General features: G+C 43.0%; 1 protein-coding gene across 7 annotated transcripts in view; it reads left to right on the top strand.

Moving 5' to 3' along the window:
* Positions 1 to 12,509, top strand: part of Git2 (GIT ArfGAP 2) — a 51,198-nt gene extending 38,689 nt beyond the window's left edge. For all 7 annotated transcript variants that reach the window (XM_048342808.1, XM_048342804.1, XM_048342809.1 and 4 more), the window contains 4 exons: positions 5,236 to 5,318; positions 6,077 to 6,259; positions 8,296 to 8,359; positions 9,334 to 12,509. In XM_048342808.1, coding sequence (XP_048198765.1) covers positions 5,236 to 5,318; positions 6,077 to 6,259; positions 8,296 to 8,359; positions 9,334 to 9,546 — 543 coding nt within the window. In that variant the 3' untranslated portion in view covers positions 9,547 to 12,509. The remainder of the gene's footprint in view (positions 1 to 5,235; positions 5,319 to 6,076; positions 6,260 to 8,295; positions 8,360 to 9,333) is intronic.
* Positions 12,510 to 15,907: the final 3,398 nt, after the last annotated feature.

Genomic DNA, 15,907 nt, shown 5'->3' with positions numbered 1-15,907 from the left:
ACTCGGGAATGGCCTGCTCTAGTGGAGGGGCAGAGCTCCTGGGTGCTTTGTGCTTGGGCGCAGGCCCTCCTGTCCCTGTCCCTGTCCCTGTCCCTTGCTAACTGCCCTCTGTCCTGCATGAGGCAGAGCTTCCCTCCGGGTTTCCCACAGCACAGCGGCACGCAAACTCATGCACACATGCACGCATATGTGTAGAGAGGCAGCCTTCCTTCTAACTCCACACTGCTGATTTTCACATATGTAACAAAAGGTTGTGAATCATCTTACACCATTAATTTTGAGCATACTGTCTTTTAATCAGAAAATTAGCTGGCTGCTGGTTATATAATTATTGTAATAGGGAATGTCTGTCCCATTTATTCACCACTACAGTTAACAGATTAAAATGGCTGTGTTTGGACTATCACAAAAATGTCATACCTTGTTGTTTTTTTTTAACTGCTGGCAGCTAAATTCCGGAATTGGAATTGGCACACTTAGCCGCAGTAGAGGAGTGCAGGCAGCCGTGGCCATCAGACTTCACTTGGATTGATTGGGTAGACCTGGCCTGCTGGGTACATGACCCTACTAAACTTCTTAAGAGGAAGAAGCACCAGGAGCTTTTAAAGCAGCTCCTTCTGCCTACCTTTATAAAGGGTCCTAAGGACTTATGTGGCACCTCTTCATAAAGGTAGTCGATTTTATTTTTTAGATTGCTTTCATGCACGAAGAGGACATGACTTCACGTATTCACTTGAGAAAGCTATGGGAAAAGTCCAGGCTTTGAAACTTTGCATTCAGGTTCCAGAATTAGCTGTTTTTAATGAAGGGAAATTAAAGCAGAGAGGAGGAATTTATAGACAAGGTGGGACTTGCACTATACCTTTGGCCATTCCTTCCACACCTAGGAATGATCCATTGCCCGTGGCATGTGACTAGACAAGACCCTTTGGAGATACCTAACTGTACATTTGAAGTAGTCTATTGAAAATAATTTTTAGCCAGGTACTGGAGTAGCTCACATCTGTAATCCTAGCCTCTTGGGAGCCAGAGATTGGGAGGATTGAGATTTGAGGCCAGCTCAGGCAGAAAATTCTGTTCACAAGACCCTTTCTCAACTGAGAGCTGGGTGTGATGGCACATGCTAGTTATCTCAGCTACAACCATCAACTATGACTAGTAAGCTTAAAATAGGTAGATTAAGGACCAGGTACACGCTTGACAGAAAGCAAGACTCTATCTCAAAAACACCCAGCACAACAACCATGCTAGAGATGTGGCTCAGCAGTGGAGTACCTACTTAGCAAGCTTAAGGTCCTGAGTTCAAAATCCAGTACTGGAAAAAAAAATCTGGTGTATAATAGTCCTAGTAGCCCTCGAACTGAACTGTAGCTGGGTACCAATGGCTTACTGCTGTAATCATAGCTATTCAGAAGACTGAGATCAGCGGATCATTGTTCAAAACCAGCTGTTCTCTGCCAGCTGAGCAAAGAAGTTTGAGACTGTCTCCAATTCACCAGCCAAAAAACTAGGCTGCAGGTGTGGATCAAGTGGTAGAATGCTAGCCATGACACAAGTTGGCCTTGCGTTCAAGCCCTGGTATTGACACCAAAAACAACCTAAAAGACAGAAAAATACTAATAGAGCATCTCATTTGAAATTTGGTTAAGTGAAAGTTGAGCAAACCTTGGATTGTCCACTGAAATTTAGTGGGATTTAATTTTATTTTTATTTTTGGTAACCTTAGAAAAGTTCAAACCCCAATATAGGAGAAAAGAAAATCATTGCCAGGACTGTTTGCTGAGATAACTTTATACAGAAATGACAGCAATCATTTGAACAGATCAGTTGCATTGTTGCTGACAGCCTCATCACAGGCTTAGATTTTTATGGTGTGTCTTATATTCAAAACAAACTGCAAATTTATTAATAAACCAAACCAGCACCAGCCTATGAGGTAACTTTCCCATTAACAGCTTTGAGAGCAATACTTTTAACTAATAGCCCCTGGCTCTGCATGTTCACAATAATTTTCATAAAACTGAATGCTGGCTACATTGAAATCCTGAATGCTTTTGTTGACAACGAGGAAGGACTTCACGTGTAAGTAACTGATTTCTTGGGTAGTTGTTTTCTGTGCTTGGTACACAAGTTGTTACTCTTTTAAAATGTTTAAATGAAATTTTGATCATTGTGGATAATGTGTTCATTTGCAATTATCAAATCTCCATCAAGGAAAGTAAAAATATCCACTATAAAAGTTTGGAACTTTGTGATGCTGAGGCCTGAGTATCACTAGTTCAAGGCCAGTCTGGACTGTATAGTAAGACCTTGTCTCAAAAACCCCAAACAAGGGGGTTAGAGATTTAACTCAGTGGAAAGGCACTTGATAACAAGTGCAAAGCCCCGACTGAGTTCAGTATTCTGCTAAAAAAAAAAAAAAAAAAAAAGCCTAGTACTTTTGACTCACAACTGTAATCCTAGCTGCTCAGATGGCTGAGATCTGAGGATCATAGTTTGAAGCTAGCAGGAAAGTCGGTGAGAGACTTTTATCTCCAATTAACTACCAAAGCCTGAAGTAGAGCTGTGGCTCAAGGGACAGAGCGCTAGCCTTGAGCAAAAATAGCTCAGGGACAGCATCCAGGCCCTGTGTTCCATCCCCAGGATTGGCACCAAAAACAGACCAAAAAAAACAAGTGGAATTTGGGGGGAGTTAATTTTATTTTCTAGATTTTCTCTTGCTGGAACAGCTCTGAGTGACATTTACAGTGTAATTATTTAAGTGCAATTTTTATTCAGTTGTGTGGGACCACATGAAAGGAAAATAAATTTGAAAGTTAGTCAGACATTCCTGATGAACGGTAAGAAGGGTTTGGGGAGGGGCTGGGGATATAGCCTAGCGGCAAGAGTGCCTGCCTCGGATACACGAGGCCCTAGGTTCGATTCCCCAGCACCACATATACAGAAAACGGCCAGAAGCGGCGCTGTGGCTCAAGTGGCAGAGTGCTAGCCTTGAGCGGGAAGAAGCCAGGGACAGTACTCAGGCCCTGAGTCCAAGGCCCAGGACTGGCAAAAAAAAAAAAAAAAAAAAAAAAAGAAGGGTTTGGGGGTAGGGATCTGAGACTATGTCCATAAAACCCTGGTCTCACCATCTCTGTACTGGACATAATGACCATGGACATGTGGCCTTTTGCTCTTCATCCAGGCCTCTATAACCAGCAGCCCACTGGCTCACTTAACAGCCAGATCAAAATCAGGCAACAGGTGAAGCAGAACTAGTTACAGAATTTAGCTTTATAAACACCTCATCTGGCTCTAAGGCAAAGCTTTTAGTCACTTGTCAGGTAAATTTGAGGAGCTAGAGAGGTCACATTAAATTTTAGTGTCTCCTCTATTAATGTGGGTAGGGATTAAGTAGAACATCTCCAGAAAGCATGAAAGAGTATCTGCCCTGGGAGGAGAAGAGAGATGATAGGGACAGTAAACAGAGTGGCGTGGGCAGTCCCACCTTGAGCTGGCCAGTACCTATAGGGCTGTCAGAAGGCCAGGAATCATTATTACTAAGAATAAAAAGCCAGACCTTCTGTAGACTTTCTGAAACTGAATTCCTCCAATATAGCCATGCTTCTAAATGCCACCCCTTGTTTCTCTGTGTGCTTAAACAAAGCTCTTTTCTTATAGATCCTTAGTTATATTTTATTGCGATAGCCATAAAATTCTGTCTTTGCACATTTCGATTAACTTGGATTAAATTTAAGTTGTAGAGCTGAAAAGTAGCTCATACTTGTATTTTGCAAGGTAAGCACTTTCAAGTTTTATCAATTTTTTCAGTCATTTTGAAAAAAAAAGTGACAATTCTGTTAGGTGGGTAAGCTATATAAAGCCCTCATAAAGGATTTTAAAGTATGTATAGAGATACTGCCCACGGGGCTGGGGATATGGCCTAGTGGCGAGAGAGCTTGCCTCACATACCTGAGGCCCTGGGTTCGATTCCCAAGCACCACACATACAGAAAACAGCCAGAAGTGGCGCTGTGGCTCAAGTGGCAGAGTGCTAGCCTTGAGCAAAAAGGAAGCCAGGGACAGTGCTCAGGCCCTGAGTCCAAGGCCCAGGACTGGCCAAAAAAAAAAAAAAAAGATACTGCCCACACTTTCAAGTTTTGAATCAACTTATAGCAATTTCTAGATGAAAAAAAAATTCTCAAACATAGCTAAAATGAATATTGAGGGAAAGTAGTTTTTCACTAAACATGATAGAACTAATGTAATTCCCTTCAGAGAAATGTGCTTCCCTTCACATTTTATTGTTAGTAATGCTGCCATTTGCCCAAAACATTTTTAGGGTTTTTACCTTTAAACTATATCTTTTTTTTTTTCACTTGTGGGGCTTCAACTGTGGGTCTGGGGTGCTGTCCCTGAGCTCTTCAGCTCAAGTCTAGCGCCTTACCACTTTGAGCTACAACGCTATTTCCAGTTTTCTGGTGGTTAATTAGAGATAAGAAACACATGGACTTTTGCCCCAGCTGGCTTTGAACCTCGATCCTCAGAACTCAGCCTCCTGAGTAGCTAGGACTACAGGCATGTACCAGCGCCTGGCTCTATGTCACATTTTTGAACCTATTGTTTTGAACACTGTTTTAAACGGTAGATATTTTTGGAAACAGATAAAAGTAATTTATACTCAAGTATCCTACTGGGATAATCCATTTGGGTTTACAAACAGGTGGCTGTAACCTAAGTGCCAGTTTTCTTAATACCTTCCCAAAACTCTTTGAATGTGTTCTTCATGCTTTAAGTAGTGGCAGCCACTTAAGCCTTGGACATTGAATATTGAAATCTCTGTGTAGACTATGAGTCTCTTATTCTGCAGGCTTTGTGTCTTTCAGTGGCCAGCCAGCTTTTGTGGTCCTTCATTTCACTTGGGGTTAATCCAGATTATCTGTAGGTAGTTTCCATCTCTGAAGGTCTGTGGTCAGCTAAGTGCTGGTGTGTTTGCATATTAACTGCATCTCATTGTGCTATAAACTCTATATTCCTTTCAGAACTAAATGAAACAGCCTTGCTTGCCTGTCAGTTTATTAGTTTATACAGAGGATATGTTGATAGATTAGCCTCTGAGCTAAGAAGTGAAAAGGGTTAGCTCCTTTTCAAATGAGCTCTGGATATGAAGGTCATGTAGCCTCACAGGGAATGCTTCTCTGGGACAATTCCCAGGTGTCTCACATTCAAAACTCATAGCGGTCCCCTTTTCTTGTAGGCTTCCAGGCTGGAGAAGCAGAACAGCACACCCGAGAGTGACTATGACAACACTCCCAATGACATGGAGCCAGAGGACAAGGGGTACAGCAGGGACAGTGTGCTGGAGAGCGGGCTGTCAAGTGCCAGACACCTTCCAGGCCGGGGCCACCTATACCTTTTGTCTCTCCCCTCAGACCTTGAAAGTCTTAAAATATTCAAGTGTATATTCATAGTTTATATCCATTCAGTGTTCATTATTGCCACAGGTGCTTTGTGTCCTATAAACTGCATACTACAACTGTCTCTAGATACCTAGTGTATTCACAATCAGTATTGCATTTTTTTTTTGTACCAGTACTAGACCTTGAACTCAGGGTGTGGGTGCTGTCCCTAAGCTTTTTGGCTCAAGGTTTATGTTCTACCCCTGAACTGTACCTCCACATTGGCTTTTTGCTGGTTAATTGGAGATGAGTCCCATGGACTTTCCTGCCTGGACTGGCTTTGGACTTCAATCCTCAAATCTCAGCCTCCTGAGTAGGATTACTAGCGTGAGCCACCATTGCCCAGATAATGCATTGTTAAGTTGACATCGGTTTACATTGTACATTGGCATCCCCAAACAATGGGCTCGGCTGCAGTTGAGTTTATTGTATAACAAAACACCTTCCCCCTACTTCACTTTTTCCTTTCCGTTTTCCCCTTTGTCCTATACAGGTAAGCTATAGCTGCTAGCTGGCGAAGCAAGGCCCTTTGAGCTTGCTGCTAGACAAGATAAACCACAAAAAAGGCCTGTTTATGCATTTAGCCAATGGGAAAGATGAGCTCCTTAAAACTAAGGCATATCTCTTCACCGTTCACAGGTCAAGCCGGAAAGGAAGGCAACGGAGTATGGTATGGCAGGGTGATTGCTCATTACCAGACTTGGCAGAACCCCATATAAGCCCCATGCTCCCCAGCACTGAAGACGTCATCCGGAAGACTGAACAGATCACCAAAAACATACAGGAGCTTCTAAGAGCAGCCCAGGAAAACAAGCATGACAGGTGAGGGGCTGCGGTCCTGCCCTGGGAGAGGTGTATTGATAATTCAAAAGGGGTGCTGCTCAAATTCTGAACAGGGATTGTTTCCAATGTGCTGGCTTTAAGGTAGATGAAAACTTAAGGACAAATATGTTTGTTTGGAGGTTTTGCATGGTATTTTTGTTTTCATTTTATGAAGCTCAGAAAATAGATGGATCTAGGAATACATATAGACCATAGATCTAGATAAGAAATATTCTGTGTATTGGGGACAGCAATAATCCTAATTCTCAGTTGTCCTCAGGTAGACAGGTTGCTGAGACAGACCAAGTCCTGAAAGGAGCCTGATCTCTTCCCATGTGGTTCCCTTGTGTACAGTGTACACATGAAGACTGGGAAGGCTCCTTGCCTTAGAATGAGGTATTTCTTCCTATAAGGAAGGGCTGACTGGCTCCTACTCTAACTGATCCTTTTGTTCTCCAAGAATTCTGCTAAGTTGTGACTAATCTGCATGGCATTCTAGCTTCCCACAGTGAATCTGGACACACTGAAACATCGTGCTATTAGGTCTGAGAAAGCAGTTGTTCACCCCAGCCACAGTGTCACTCACTGTTCACAGCTTTCCATGGTGTAGATATGACAGTGTTAGAGAGACCTCAGCCCAAGAACGGCTCCTTCCCCACTTCACAGTGTGTTCTTTTGATTGTCTATAGTTCCAGAATTTCTGTGCTGCTGTTTCACACTAAAAAGATGCTTACATTGTATCCACTTTGAAAGTTGTCAAAAATACATGTATTTCCTCTAAGGCCATTTCTGGATTCGAAGATTGTAATATAGTACTTGGTCTAATTGGTGACCATGAAAGAGCGATGTAGATTTTAATAATTCACACTTTTGATTTAAAACCAGAACTTGATCTAGAGAACTTATATCTTATAAATTGTTCAAGTTGTGTTTAAAATCTCTGGTTACTTATACATCTGAGATGTTCTCATTTATAACTTCATGTTGTACTAAAGCCTTTACACTTGAAGGTGCAGAAAATTAGCCCTATCTGCTGCTTGGCAGAGTGCCAAACATAGGAATCTGGATGGAAGTAAAATCCCTGAGTTCAGATTACCAGGCATGAGTGAAACGAGGCTAGCTATAAAGGAAGACGTGGGCCCGTCACATCACTGCTGTCAGGGGCACTGTCAGCAAGCTGGAACTCAGCCTTTTTCTCACTGCTGTGGGCCTAGGGCATGTTGTCCTCTCTGAGTTTCAATTTTCTCACTTGAGAAAAATGAGTGACAGTGATCCGACCTCAAAGGGCTGTGGGGCTGTTACGGGGGTCTCTTTCCTGGAGGACCAGGCTGTGTGGAAGGAAGGATAAGGACAGAGTCAGTGGGTCTTGCTTTTTAGAGTTTGTCAGTATATGTTGATGGTGCCAGCCATGTTTATCACAAATAAGCTCTTAGGGACAATGATAAGTGTCACAAATATGTGATGCAAACCTCAGTTCTCTCTTTCCAGGAGGTGAAGGTTTTTCACCCCTAGCAACTTAGATACCTTTGAAGGAAAGGAACTTAGAAGTGGCCATTGGTTAAATAGCACATGGGTATTGAAGTACAGGCCACACTTACAAGTAAAAGGAAATATTTTTTAGTCCTTTATTTTTCACTTTTGTGGACTTTGGCATTGAAGTCCTTGGCTTTTTTTTTTTTTTGTCAATTTCTAGAAATTAGGAAGATGAAACATGAGAAGTAAATGACCAACTTTAGGTATGAATGCCTTTATGAGCCATTTTGTGGCTTCACCTGGCTAGTAGTGCAGGCTGCCACATTTCATCTTTGGAGACTGTTTTATCAGGCTGAAGGAATTTTCCTGAAAGGATGAAAAGCTTGCTTTGTAATGTGTACATTCTGAAGGTGTGGGACGCCAGGCAGTCAGGTCCCTGCCTCAGCATCCTGGACATCTTACATTCCTTTACAGTAGAGGAACATAGTGGAATGTGTTCCAGCCCCTGAGAACTCTGTCTCCACATCATTCTGTCTTTGAGTGACCTCTCTGGTACTTTGCAGCTATTCTCCATGCTCCGAGAGGATACACGGCGCCGTTACAGAAATGGCTGTCTTGTTCCCCAAAGTAAGTCGCTTCCTACTCACTCACTCGCTCTAGGGCCTTTAAGTAAACTGCAAGAAATTTCTTTGTGATCTTTGATAATTAACCTTTCTGTAGTACATAGGTATTTAATATCTAAGCAGTCCTATTTAGGGCTTTATTCTGTGTGAATATTGATTAAAATACCAGGATGTACTTACTATCAGTCAAGAGCTAAAAGGCAAAGTATGAATAGAATAAAAAATGACTTGGAATATGTCACCTACATGTTAGCTTTTAAAAACTTCCTCAGAAAAGTTATTAGAATATACTTTTACCTTTGAGTCAGTTTATTTCTTCATCTCTTAACTGTGGGCTACCAAGCTAGCAGTGTTTAAAACACCTCTGTTGAGGGCTGGGGATATGGCCTAGTGGCAAGAGTGCTTGCTTCGTATACATGAGGCCCTGGGTTCGATTCCCCAGCACCACATATGCAGAAAATGGCCAGAAGTGGCGCTGTGGCTCAAGTGGCAGAGTGCTAGCCTTGAGCAAAAAGAAGCCAGGGACAGTGCTCAGGCCCTGAGTCCAAGGCCCAGGACTGGCCAAAAAAAAAACAAAACACCTCTGTTGAAAGAGTGCAGCCAGGCATTGGTGGCTCAAGCCTGTAATCCTAGCTACTTAGGAGGCTGAGATCTGAGGATCAAGAATCGTGGTTCAAAGCCAGCCTGGGCAGGAAAGTCTGTGAGTCTCTTATCTCCAATTACCCACCTGAAAACCGGAAGCTGCACTGTGGCTCAAAGTGGTAGAGTGCTAGCTCTGAGCTCTCTCAGGGACAGTGCCCAAGCCCTGAGTTCAAGCCCCACAACCAACCAAAAAAACAAAACAACACTAACAACATGTACCACAAAATTACCTCTTGACTGTAGGGAACAACTTGAGTTATTATGAGGAGCATGTTTCCCTTGCTGCCAGATGTCCACCCTGCAGACCATGGTAAATGGCTGTGTTTTTCTGTTTAGAAACCCAAATCTGACATGGTGAGGACTTCCCTTCGTTTACTGACATCGAGTGCTTACCGGCTCCAGTCAGAGTGCAAGAAGGCCCTCCCTGGGGACTCTGGCTCACCCACAGACGTGCAGCTGGTCACCCAGCAGGTCATCCAGTGTGCGTATGACATTGCCAAGGCAGCCAAACAGCTGGTCACCATCACCACCAAAGAGAACAACAACTGAACACTGGGGTGCTGTCTCTTCTATATTCTGGGCTTTTTTAAGTCTGACTTCAGATTTCAACATGGGACTACAGATTTTTACAAGAACAAGCATTTAATGACAATTTAAGAAAACTTTTTAAAAGAAAACTCAGTATTATTTTTGCATGTTTTCTAACAAATTTTCAACTATTAATTTAACCCACTTGCCTTATTTTGTGCCTGTTTGCCAGTTTAGTTCTTGGAGTTGTGTTGTCAGCAAGTGTTGAGATCATGAGCATATACATTCAGAAGTAGTTCCATTGCTCAGAGTTTGTTAAACTCTTCCATCCCTTAAGACTCCCAGCCTATGTGTAAAACTATAAGTGGGATTTTTACTAAAACATTTTCTTGACAGAGTTGGATTTTTAAAAAAAATCAACATTATCTTTTCTCTAACAAGCATTGTGCAATAAGTGAATTTTCCAACCTACTGCAAAATCTCTTAAGTTTGGGGTATCTCCAAGCATGTAGAGAAAGAACTTTGCCACTTTCTAAAAATAGTGTAACAACCTCTTGAGAGGAAATAAGGAATTGTTCCATTTTGTATCATGTTAAGTGTGCTATTATTTAACTTTTTTTAGTTTTTCTATCTATTCATATTTTACCCTTTTCTTGAACTTTCCCCTAGAGTCTGATAAAGTTTTTGTCACATCATGTCCCATTTGACCATGTTCATGGCAGGATCATAACCCATCTATCATCCACTGTCAAGGATTCTGCCCACTGTCTGCCCCACACCAGACAGTTCCTTCCGTCTGTCCATAGCAGATCTTCACCACCCATTCATTCACATACCACTCACTGCCACAAGCTGACATTGTATTGTACCTTTCATCCCCAAACCACTTCTGGCTTCCTCACATGAGCTGCTTTTGCATGTCTCCTCATCTGTAAGGACCTCTTCCAAGGTAAGAGATAGTCATCTAAGTTTATCTAACTTTATCTCCTTCCTCTTCGCCTCCCCCCTATACCTTGCTGGTACTTAGAAATTAGACATCAACTTTCAAGAATTCCCGGGTTAGGAATGGCCTAATGGTAAAGTATGTGTGTAGCACGCATAAAGCCCTGGGTTCCATCCCCAACACTGCAGGGGGGAAAATGTTTAAGAGTGACTAAACTATGAAAGAGTGGAGGTTGACATCTAAACTGTGTGCAGACTTCTTTAATTTAGCCAAAGGCCCTTTCTTGTTCTGGATGTTAAGGCACATTCCTGTCCCTGCTTATTGTAGTAATTTTGTGTAGCTGTAGCTCAGACCTGGTTGACCAGATAATGTGCATAAATAAAGCAAGCCAGGCACATAGCACAGGCACAGAAAGCAGAACAGCAGCTCCCCCACTTCTTTCATTGCTGGTAGAAAATTGGGTTTGGGGTTACCAGTGCTTTGTTTTTGTTCTGTTATGTCTTGTTTTTTTTTTTTTTCTTCAAATGACAGCAGAAATCTGGACACTGGTGCTATCCCTCTAGTTAGAAATGTTGGCAGCATTCTAGACGTGGTCACAGAACAGGCACAGTGAGCCGTGGCCTGTGGGCCTCACAGCCTCTGTTGGGGAACTGCATAAGCTGGTCAACACCAGGGCCTGGCCACACTAGGAGTAGTCTCTGAGCCAGACTTGGCTGTGAAATTACTGTCTGCTCTCTCTTTACCCATAGACTCTTGTCATTTGTGAAGAAATACAAGTCACCTCACTGTGTGCTGATCAGCATCTTTTCACAAAACTGACTTGTAAACACTTGTATAGCTTGACCGAATGCTGTTGTGAAAGTAGCACCATTGTGGTGTCGAGTTTACTGAGTTGTAGTGTGTGGATGCTCCTGCCAGGTCTGCTACACGGGGATGTAGCACGGGAAAGGTCCCACACCCCCTGAAGTCTCCACTTACCTATCCTCACAGCCCCAAGTGCCGCATTACTCCTAGATGCCTTTTAGAAGGTTGTCCTACCTTAAGTGCAAGCACTGTCTGATAACCTTTTCTGCATGTTTCATAAACCTGCTTTCCTTTCCGTCAGGCTCCACGGGGTTCCTGGGAAAAGCCCAGTGGCAATCCTGGCTTCTTGGGGAGGTAGAAGCTTCTGGGAAAAGGTAAAGCAGTCTTCCCTTGAATACTCTAGCACCTGCCACAGTATGTTGTCATTGTGCCCTGAGAGAATGTCAAAGAACATAGGGATTGGCAAAGTTTCCAACATGCGAATACCGGTTTTCTTAGTTAACTCACAGGTCCAAACCTCAAGCAGAAGTTCCTGTGTGAAGTGACAAGCAGTGGCAGGAAGGCCATGAGTCTTTTGGGTCCTGCTCCTGCATAATTCTGTAGCATCTTCTCAGGCCGGAACTCAGAGCTTGTCTGAACAGGGATTCCATAGCCTTGCATGAGTCAGCTCTAGATCCTGTCAGATGGTTTTTTAACCCTTTATTGATTTTCCATCCCTGCCACATGCCTTGCTCTCTCAAAGCTGATAAGACAGAGGTGCACTTTATGAACTGATACTGGGCCCCACGCTCCTTTCACCCAAACCATCTTCCACATCGGAATACAGATAGTTCTTAATTGCCAAAGAACAGTGGATTGGGCCCAAAGATTAAGTATAGTATTTTATGCAATTGGAACTGTAAACGCACAAGTCAGCAGCTGCTACTCATTTCCCCAAGCAGCTTCAGTTACAGAACCGAGTGGAACTACCATATTTTCATCCTGACAACAGTCTGATTTTTCTTCCTTCCACGTCCTGGTTAAAGGCAATCCTTGTTCTTACAAAAGAAAATGCTGCATAGGAAAATTGAGATGCCTTTTATTCAAATGTGTTTATCCATGTCACTCATTATTCTGTATGTATCTCTCATTTTTATTGTACATCCTATTCCTGTAACTATTGTACCCTCCTGTGTTGTAAAATCGTTTTGGAATTTATGCCTCCTAGTTATGCAATAAACAGGCTCTGTAAGTGTCATTGTGGTCATGTGCCTTCTGCCAGCTGTTAGATGGGTGGAAGGATGGGAGGAATTCTCACATAACCTCATATTTTTCCTTCCTTTTCTTGGTGGTACTGGGGTTGAATTGAAGGCCTTGTACTTGCCAAGCGGGCGTTCTACCACTGAGCCATATCCCTAGCTTGTATCACACTGTCTTCAATGAGATAGTGTCTAACTTTGCTTCTCCTTTGGAGCTCCAAGCTTCCTATTCATGTTGACATGTAGAGGGTTTTTTGTTTGTTTTAAGACAGGGTCTCACTTTGTGTTAGTCCAGGTTGGCTTTGAGTTCTCCATCTTGCCTCCATCTTTGGACTGCTAGGATTGCAGGCTGCATTGGGATACTAGTTCTTAGCCTTGGGTCTTATCCCAAGCCAGCCCAGTGTATGCGCCCTCACAAGTGAGGAATTCATAGGATTAATTTCATCTGTTAAGGCCCTCGAGTCTGTTTTCACTTTTAGAGAAGGGCCCGTTACACAGATGGAATATGTGGCTGGCATAGATTTACGTCTGGGCTTCTTGGGGCCACCCACAGGCACCAGCAGTCTTCTTCTGGAGGCTGACGGCTTTGGTTCACTTCTTCCAGGTGGAAAGGGTGGGGTAAGGACCCGACAATCTCAGGGCCTTTTCTGAACAAGAAGTCTGGGAAAAATAGAGCATCTTTCTTTTATGGTCCAGCTTGTCTGGTGGGGCCCAAAACCAGCAGCTCACCCCCAGGCAGCCAGGGCAGGGCTTCTGAGGAGCCTTGCAGGACTGCTGACTCAGCAGCTCAGATGGGCTGGGAACCATTTCTAACTTTCCCATGCTATTCCTGCACCCACTGCTGCAGGTCACTTTCAAGGCTGTCACGTGTACTTTGCATGAAATGATCGTTTTAGTTACCATTTACTCTGCAAAGCCCACAAGAACTCTGAAGGAGAATTGCGTACTTCCCTCTGACGTGACGCTCTGGCTCAGGAACAGGGTATCTCAGTTACTGTTACTGTAGTTTGTCTCTGTCACTGTCAGCAAGTCAGTTAACAGAGCCTGTCTGACAAAGTGGCCTCTGAAGGTAGGGAAGCTGGTTGCCATGGTAGCAGGTGGCATCATAATGACCTCAAAGCCCACTGCTCTCCCAAGTCCTGAGGGGGCAAGTGAGCAACTGCACCAACAGCCCTATCAACTTGTGCCCCAAAGCCTGGAGTCCCTCCAGTGGGGCTGAATCTCTCCGCAGTCACTGGCAGTCAACCTCACCTGTGCCCACTGGCTCAAATCATGAGAGCAGCGTCCATCTGTGGGCATGCAAGGACCCGAAGTCAGTCCCTGTGATCCACTCTTACCTCTGCCAGCAGACTTTGGCTGGAAGCCAGACCATCCTTGAGCCAAGCTATAGATCATGCCAGCTTCCTTACAGGTGTGTGTGAAAGCAGGTGCCCAAGGGCAGGGCTACTTGGAGATGAGGTGGGTATAAAGTGTTGCTTTAGCCTCTGGCCAAACCCCAACTTCTTTTTTTTTTAAATTAAATTTTATTGATAAGATGATGTGCAGAGAGGGTATAGTTACATAATAAGGTAGTGAGTACATTTCTTGTCATATTTGTTACACCCTCCTTCATTTTTCTTTCCCTTCCCCAGTTCAGATAAGCATATATACAATATCCAGTGTACCAGAATCATATACAGTGGCCACAGGGGGTACATTAAAGGAATTCACCTCGTACATTAAACATTGACAACAGTAAAATCCTCCTGTTCCCATCTCTTGGAGTTCATTTTGCTTACCCTCATCTTGTATGTATGTAGCTGTTGAGACCTTTTTATGTTTATTTAGTAATTGTTTGGTTTTAGAGAGATGATCTAAAGTCGCTGACCAAAATATGTAGAAATACCATTTGAAAAGAAGTTTGTTGCTTTACAGCCATGATCTCTACTGTTCTCCCCTCCCCCTCCAACAACCACATATCAGGGAGACCATGCGCCTTTGTCCTCTGTGCTTTAGGCTTGTCTCACTCAATATTATTCAAGATCTGACCATTTCCCTGTGAATGCCATTTATCATTTTTTTGCCATTACCTTTAAGTACACATTAAACAAGAGATTATCTAAAATCAAATGTAACACTCTTGAGACATATTCTAAAATAACTAATTTCAATGACAAATTAAAAATTTACTTAGTCTGATTTCTAAGTTTATCGTGCTAATTTCATTAAATATATTGACTATTTTTTCAGTAGGCAGACAATTATGTTTACTTTAGAAACAATGTTATTTTAGAGACAATTTTTTGTTGATTATTCAGTAGAATTTATGTTACCTAATATGCACAGAATGGACTTCTCTATGAAATTATGTAGGATGTCATGTTATCTTCTCCATATTAATAACCTAATTGTATTTTCATATGTGCAAGTAAACTTTATGAGCAATATTCTTTGTTAGCTCTCTCTACTCTAGTTGCTGATCACCACACAATCTGAGGCTGTTTTAAGATTTTTTTTTTTTTTTGGGCCAGTCCTGGGCCTTCAACTCAGGGCCTGAGCTGTCCTTGGCTTCTTCCCGCTCAAGGCTAGCACTCTGCCACTTGAGCCACAGCGCCGCTTCTGGCCGTTTTCTGTATATGTGGTGCTGGGGAATCGAACCTAGGGCCTCGTGTATCCGAAGCAGGTACTCTTGCCACTAGGCTATATCCCCAGCCCTGTTTTAAGAGTTTTTTAAAAAAAAGGATTTACATTCACAAAGCTTTTATCCTGTTTGGGTTCTCCAATGCAAACTGAGTTTTCTTCCAGGTGAAAGACATTCCACATCTATTACATTCCTAACGTTTCTCACATGTGTGAATTCTCTTATGCCTGCTAAAGTGAGTTTTGGTTGAAAGACTTTCTATGTTTACAAGGTTTCTCACCTGTGTGAATTCTATTATCCATGCCAAGGTCTGTCCACATTTGTTATAAGGTTTCTCTCCTGTGTGTTCTCTGATGAACATGAAGGTCTGTCCCACTTCTAGGTCAAAGAATTTCCTCATTTGTTACATTCGAACTTGCCGCTTATGGACCATTGTTCCTCCTCCAGGCTGGGAATCAGTTGAAATGATCCCAGGGTATTGCAGACACCAGAAATCAAGGCCATACGGGTAATGATAATATTATCCCATGAGCTCCGTGCGCACCTTGGACACGCCATAGATGGTCCTGAGCCTCCAAACACAGAGGAGAGTGACAGCTCTATATCTAGAAATTAAGTGTTTTGGTCCACTTTTGAGAAGAAATGTGGGCCTAGTGTGGTGGCATACATTTGTCATCCCAGAATTTGGGAGGCTGAGACAGAAGGATGTTGGAGGCCAGCCTGGGCTACACAGCAAGTTTGAGGTCTAAAGGCCTGGTCTGAAATAAACAAGAGGTA

Source organism: Perognathus longimembris, chromosome 3 (assembly GCF_023159225.1).
Source record: "Perognathus longimembris pacificus isolate PPM17 chromosome 3, ASM2315922v1, whole genome shotgun sequence".
NCBI classification, from domain to species: Eukaryota; Metazoa; Chordata; class Mammalia; order Rodentia; family Heteromyidae; genus Perognathus; species Perognathus longimembris.
Note: the sequence above shows the minus strand (reverse complement) of the source record. Positions and strands in the feature narration are given on the sequence as shown.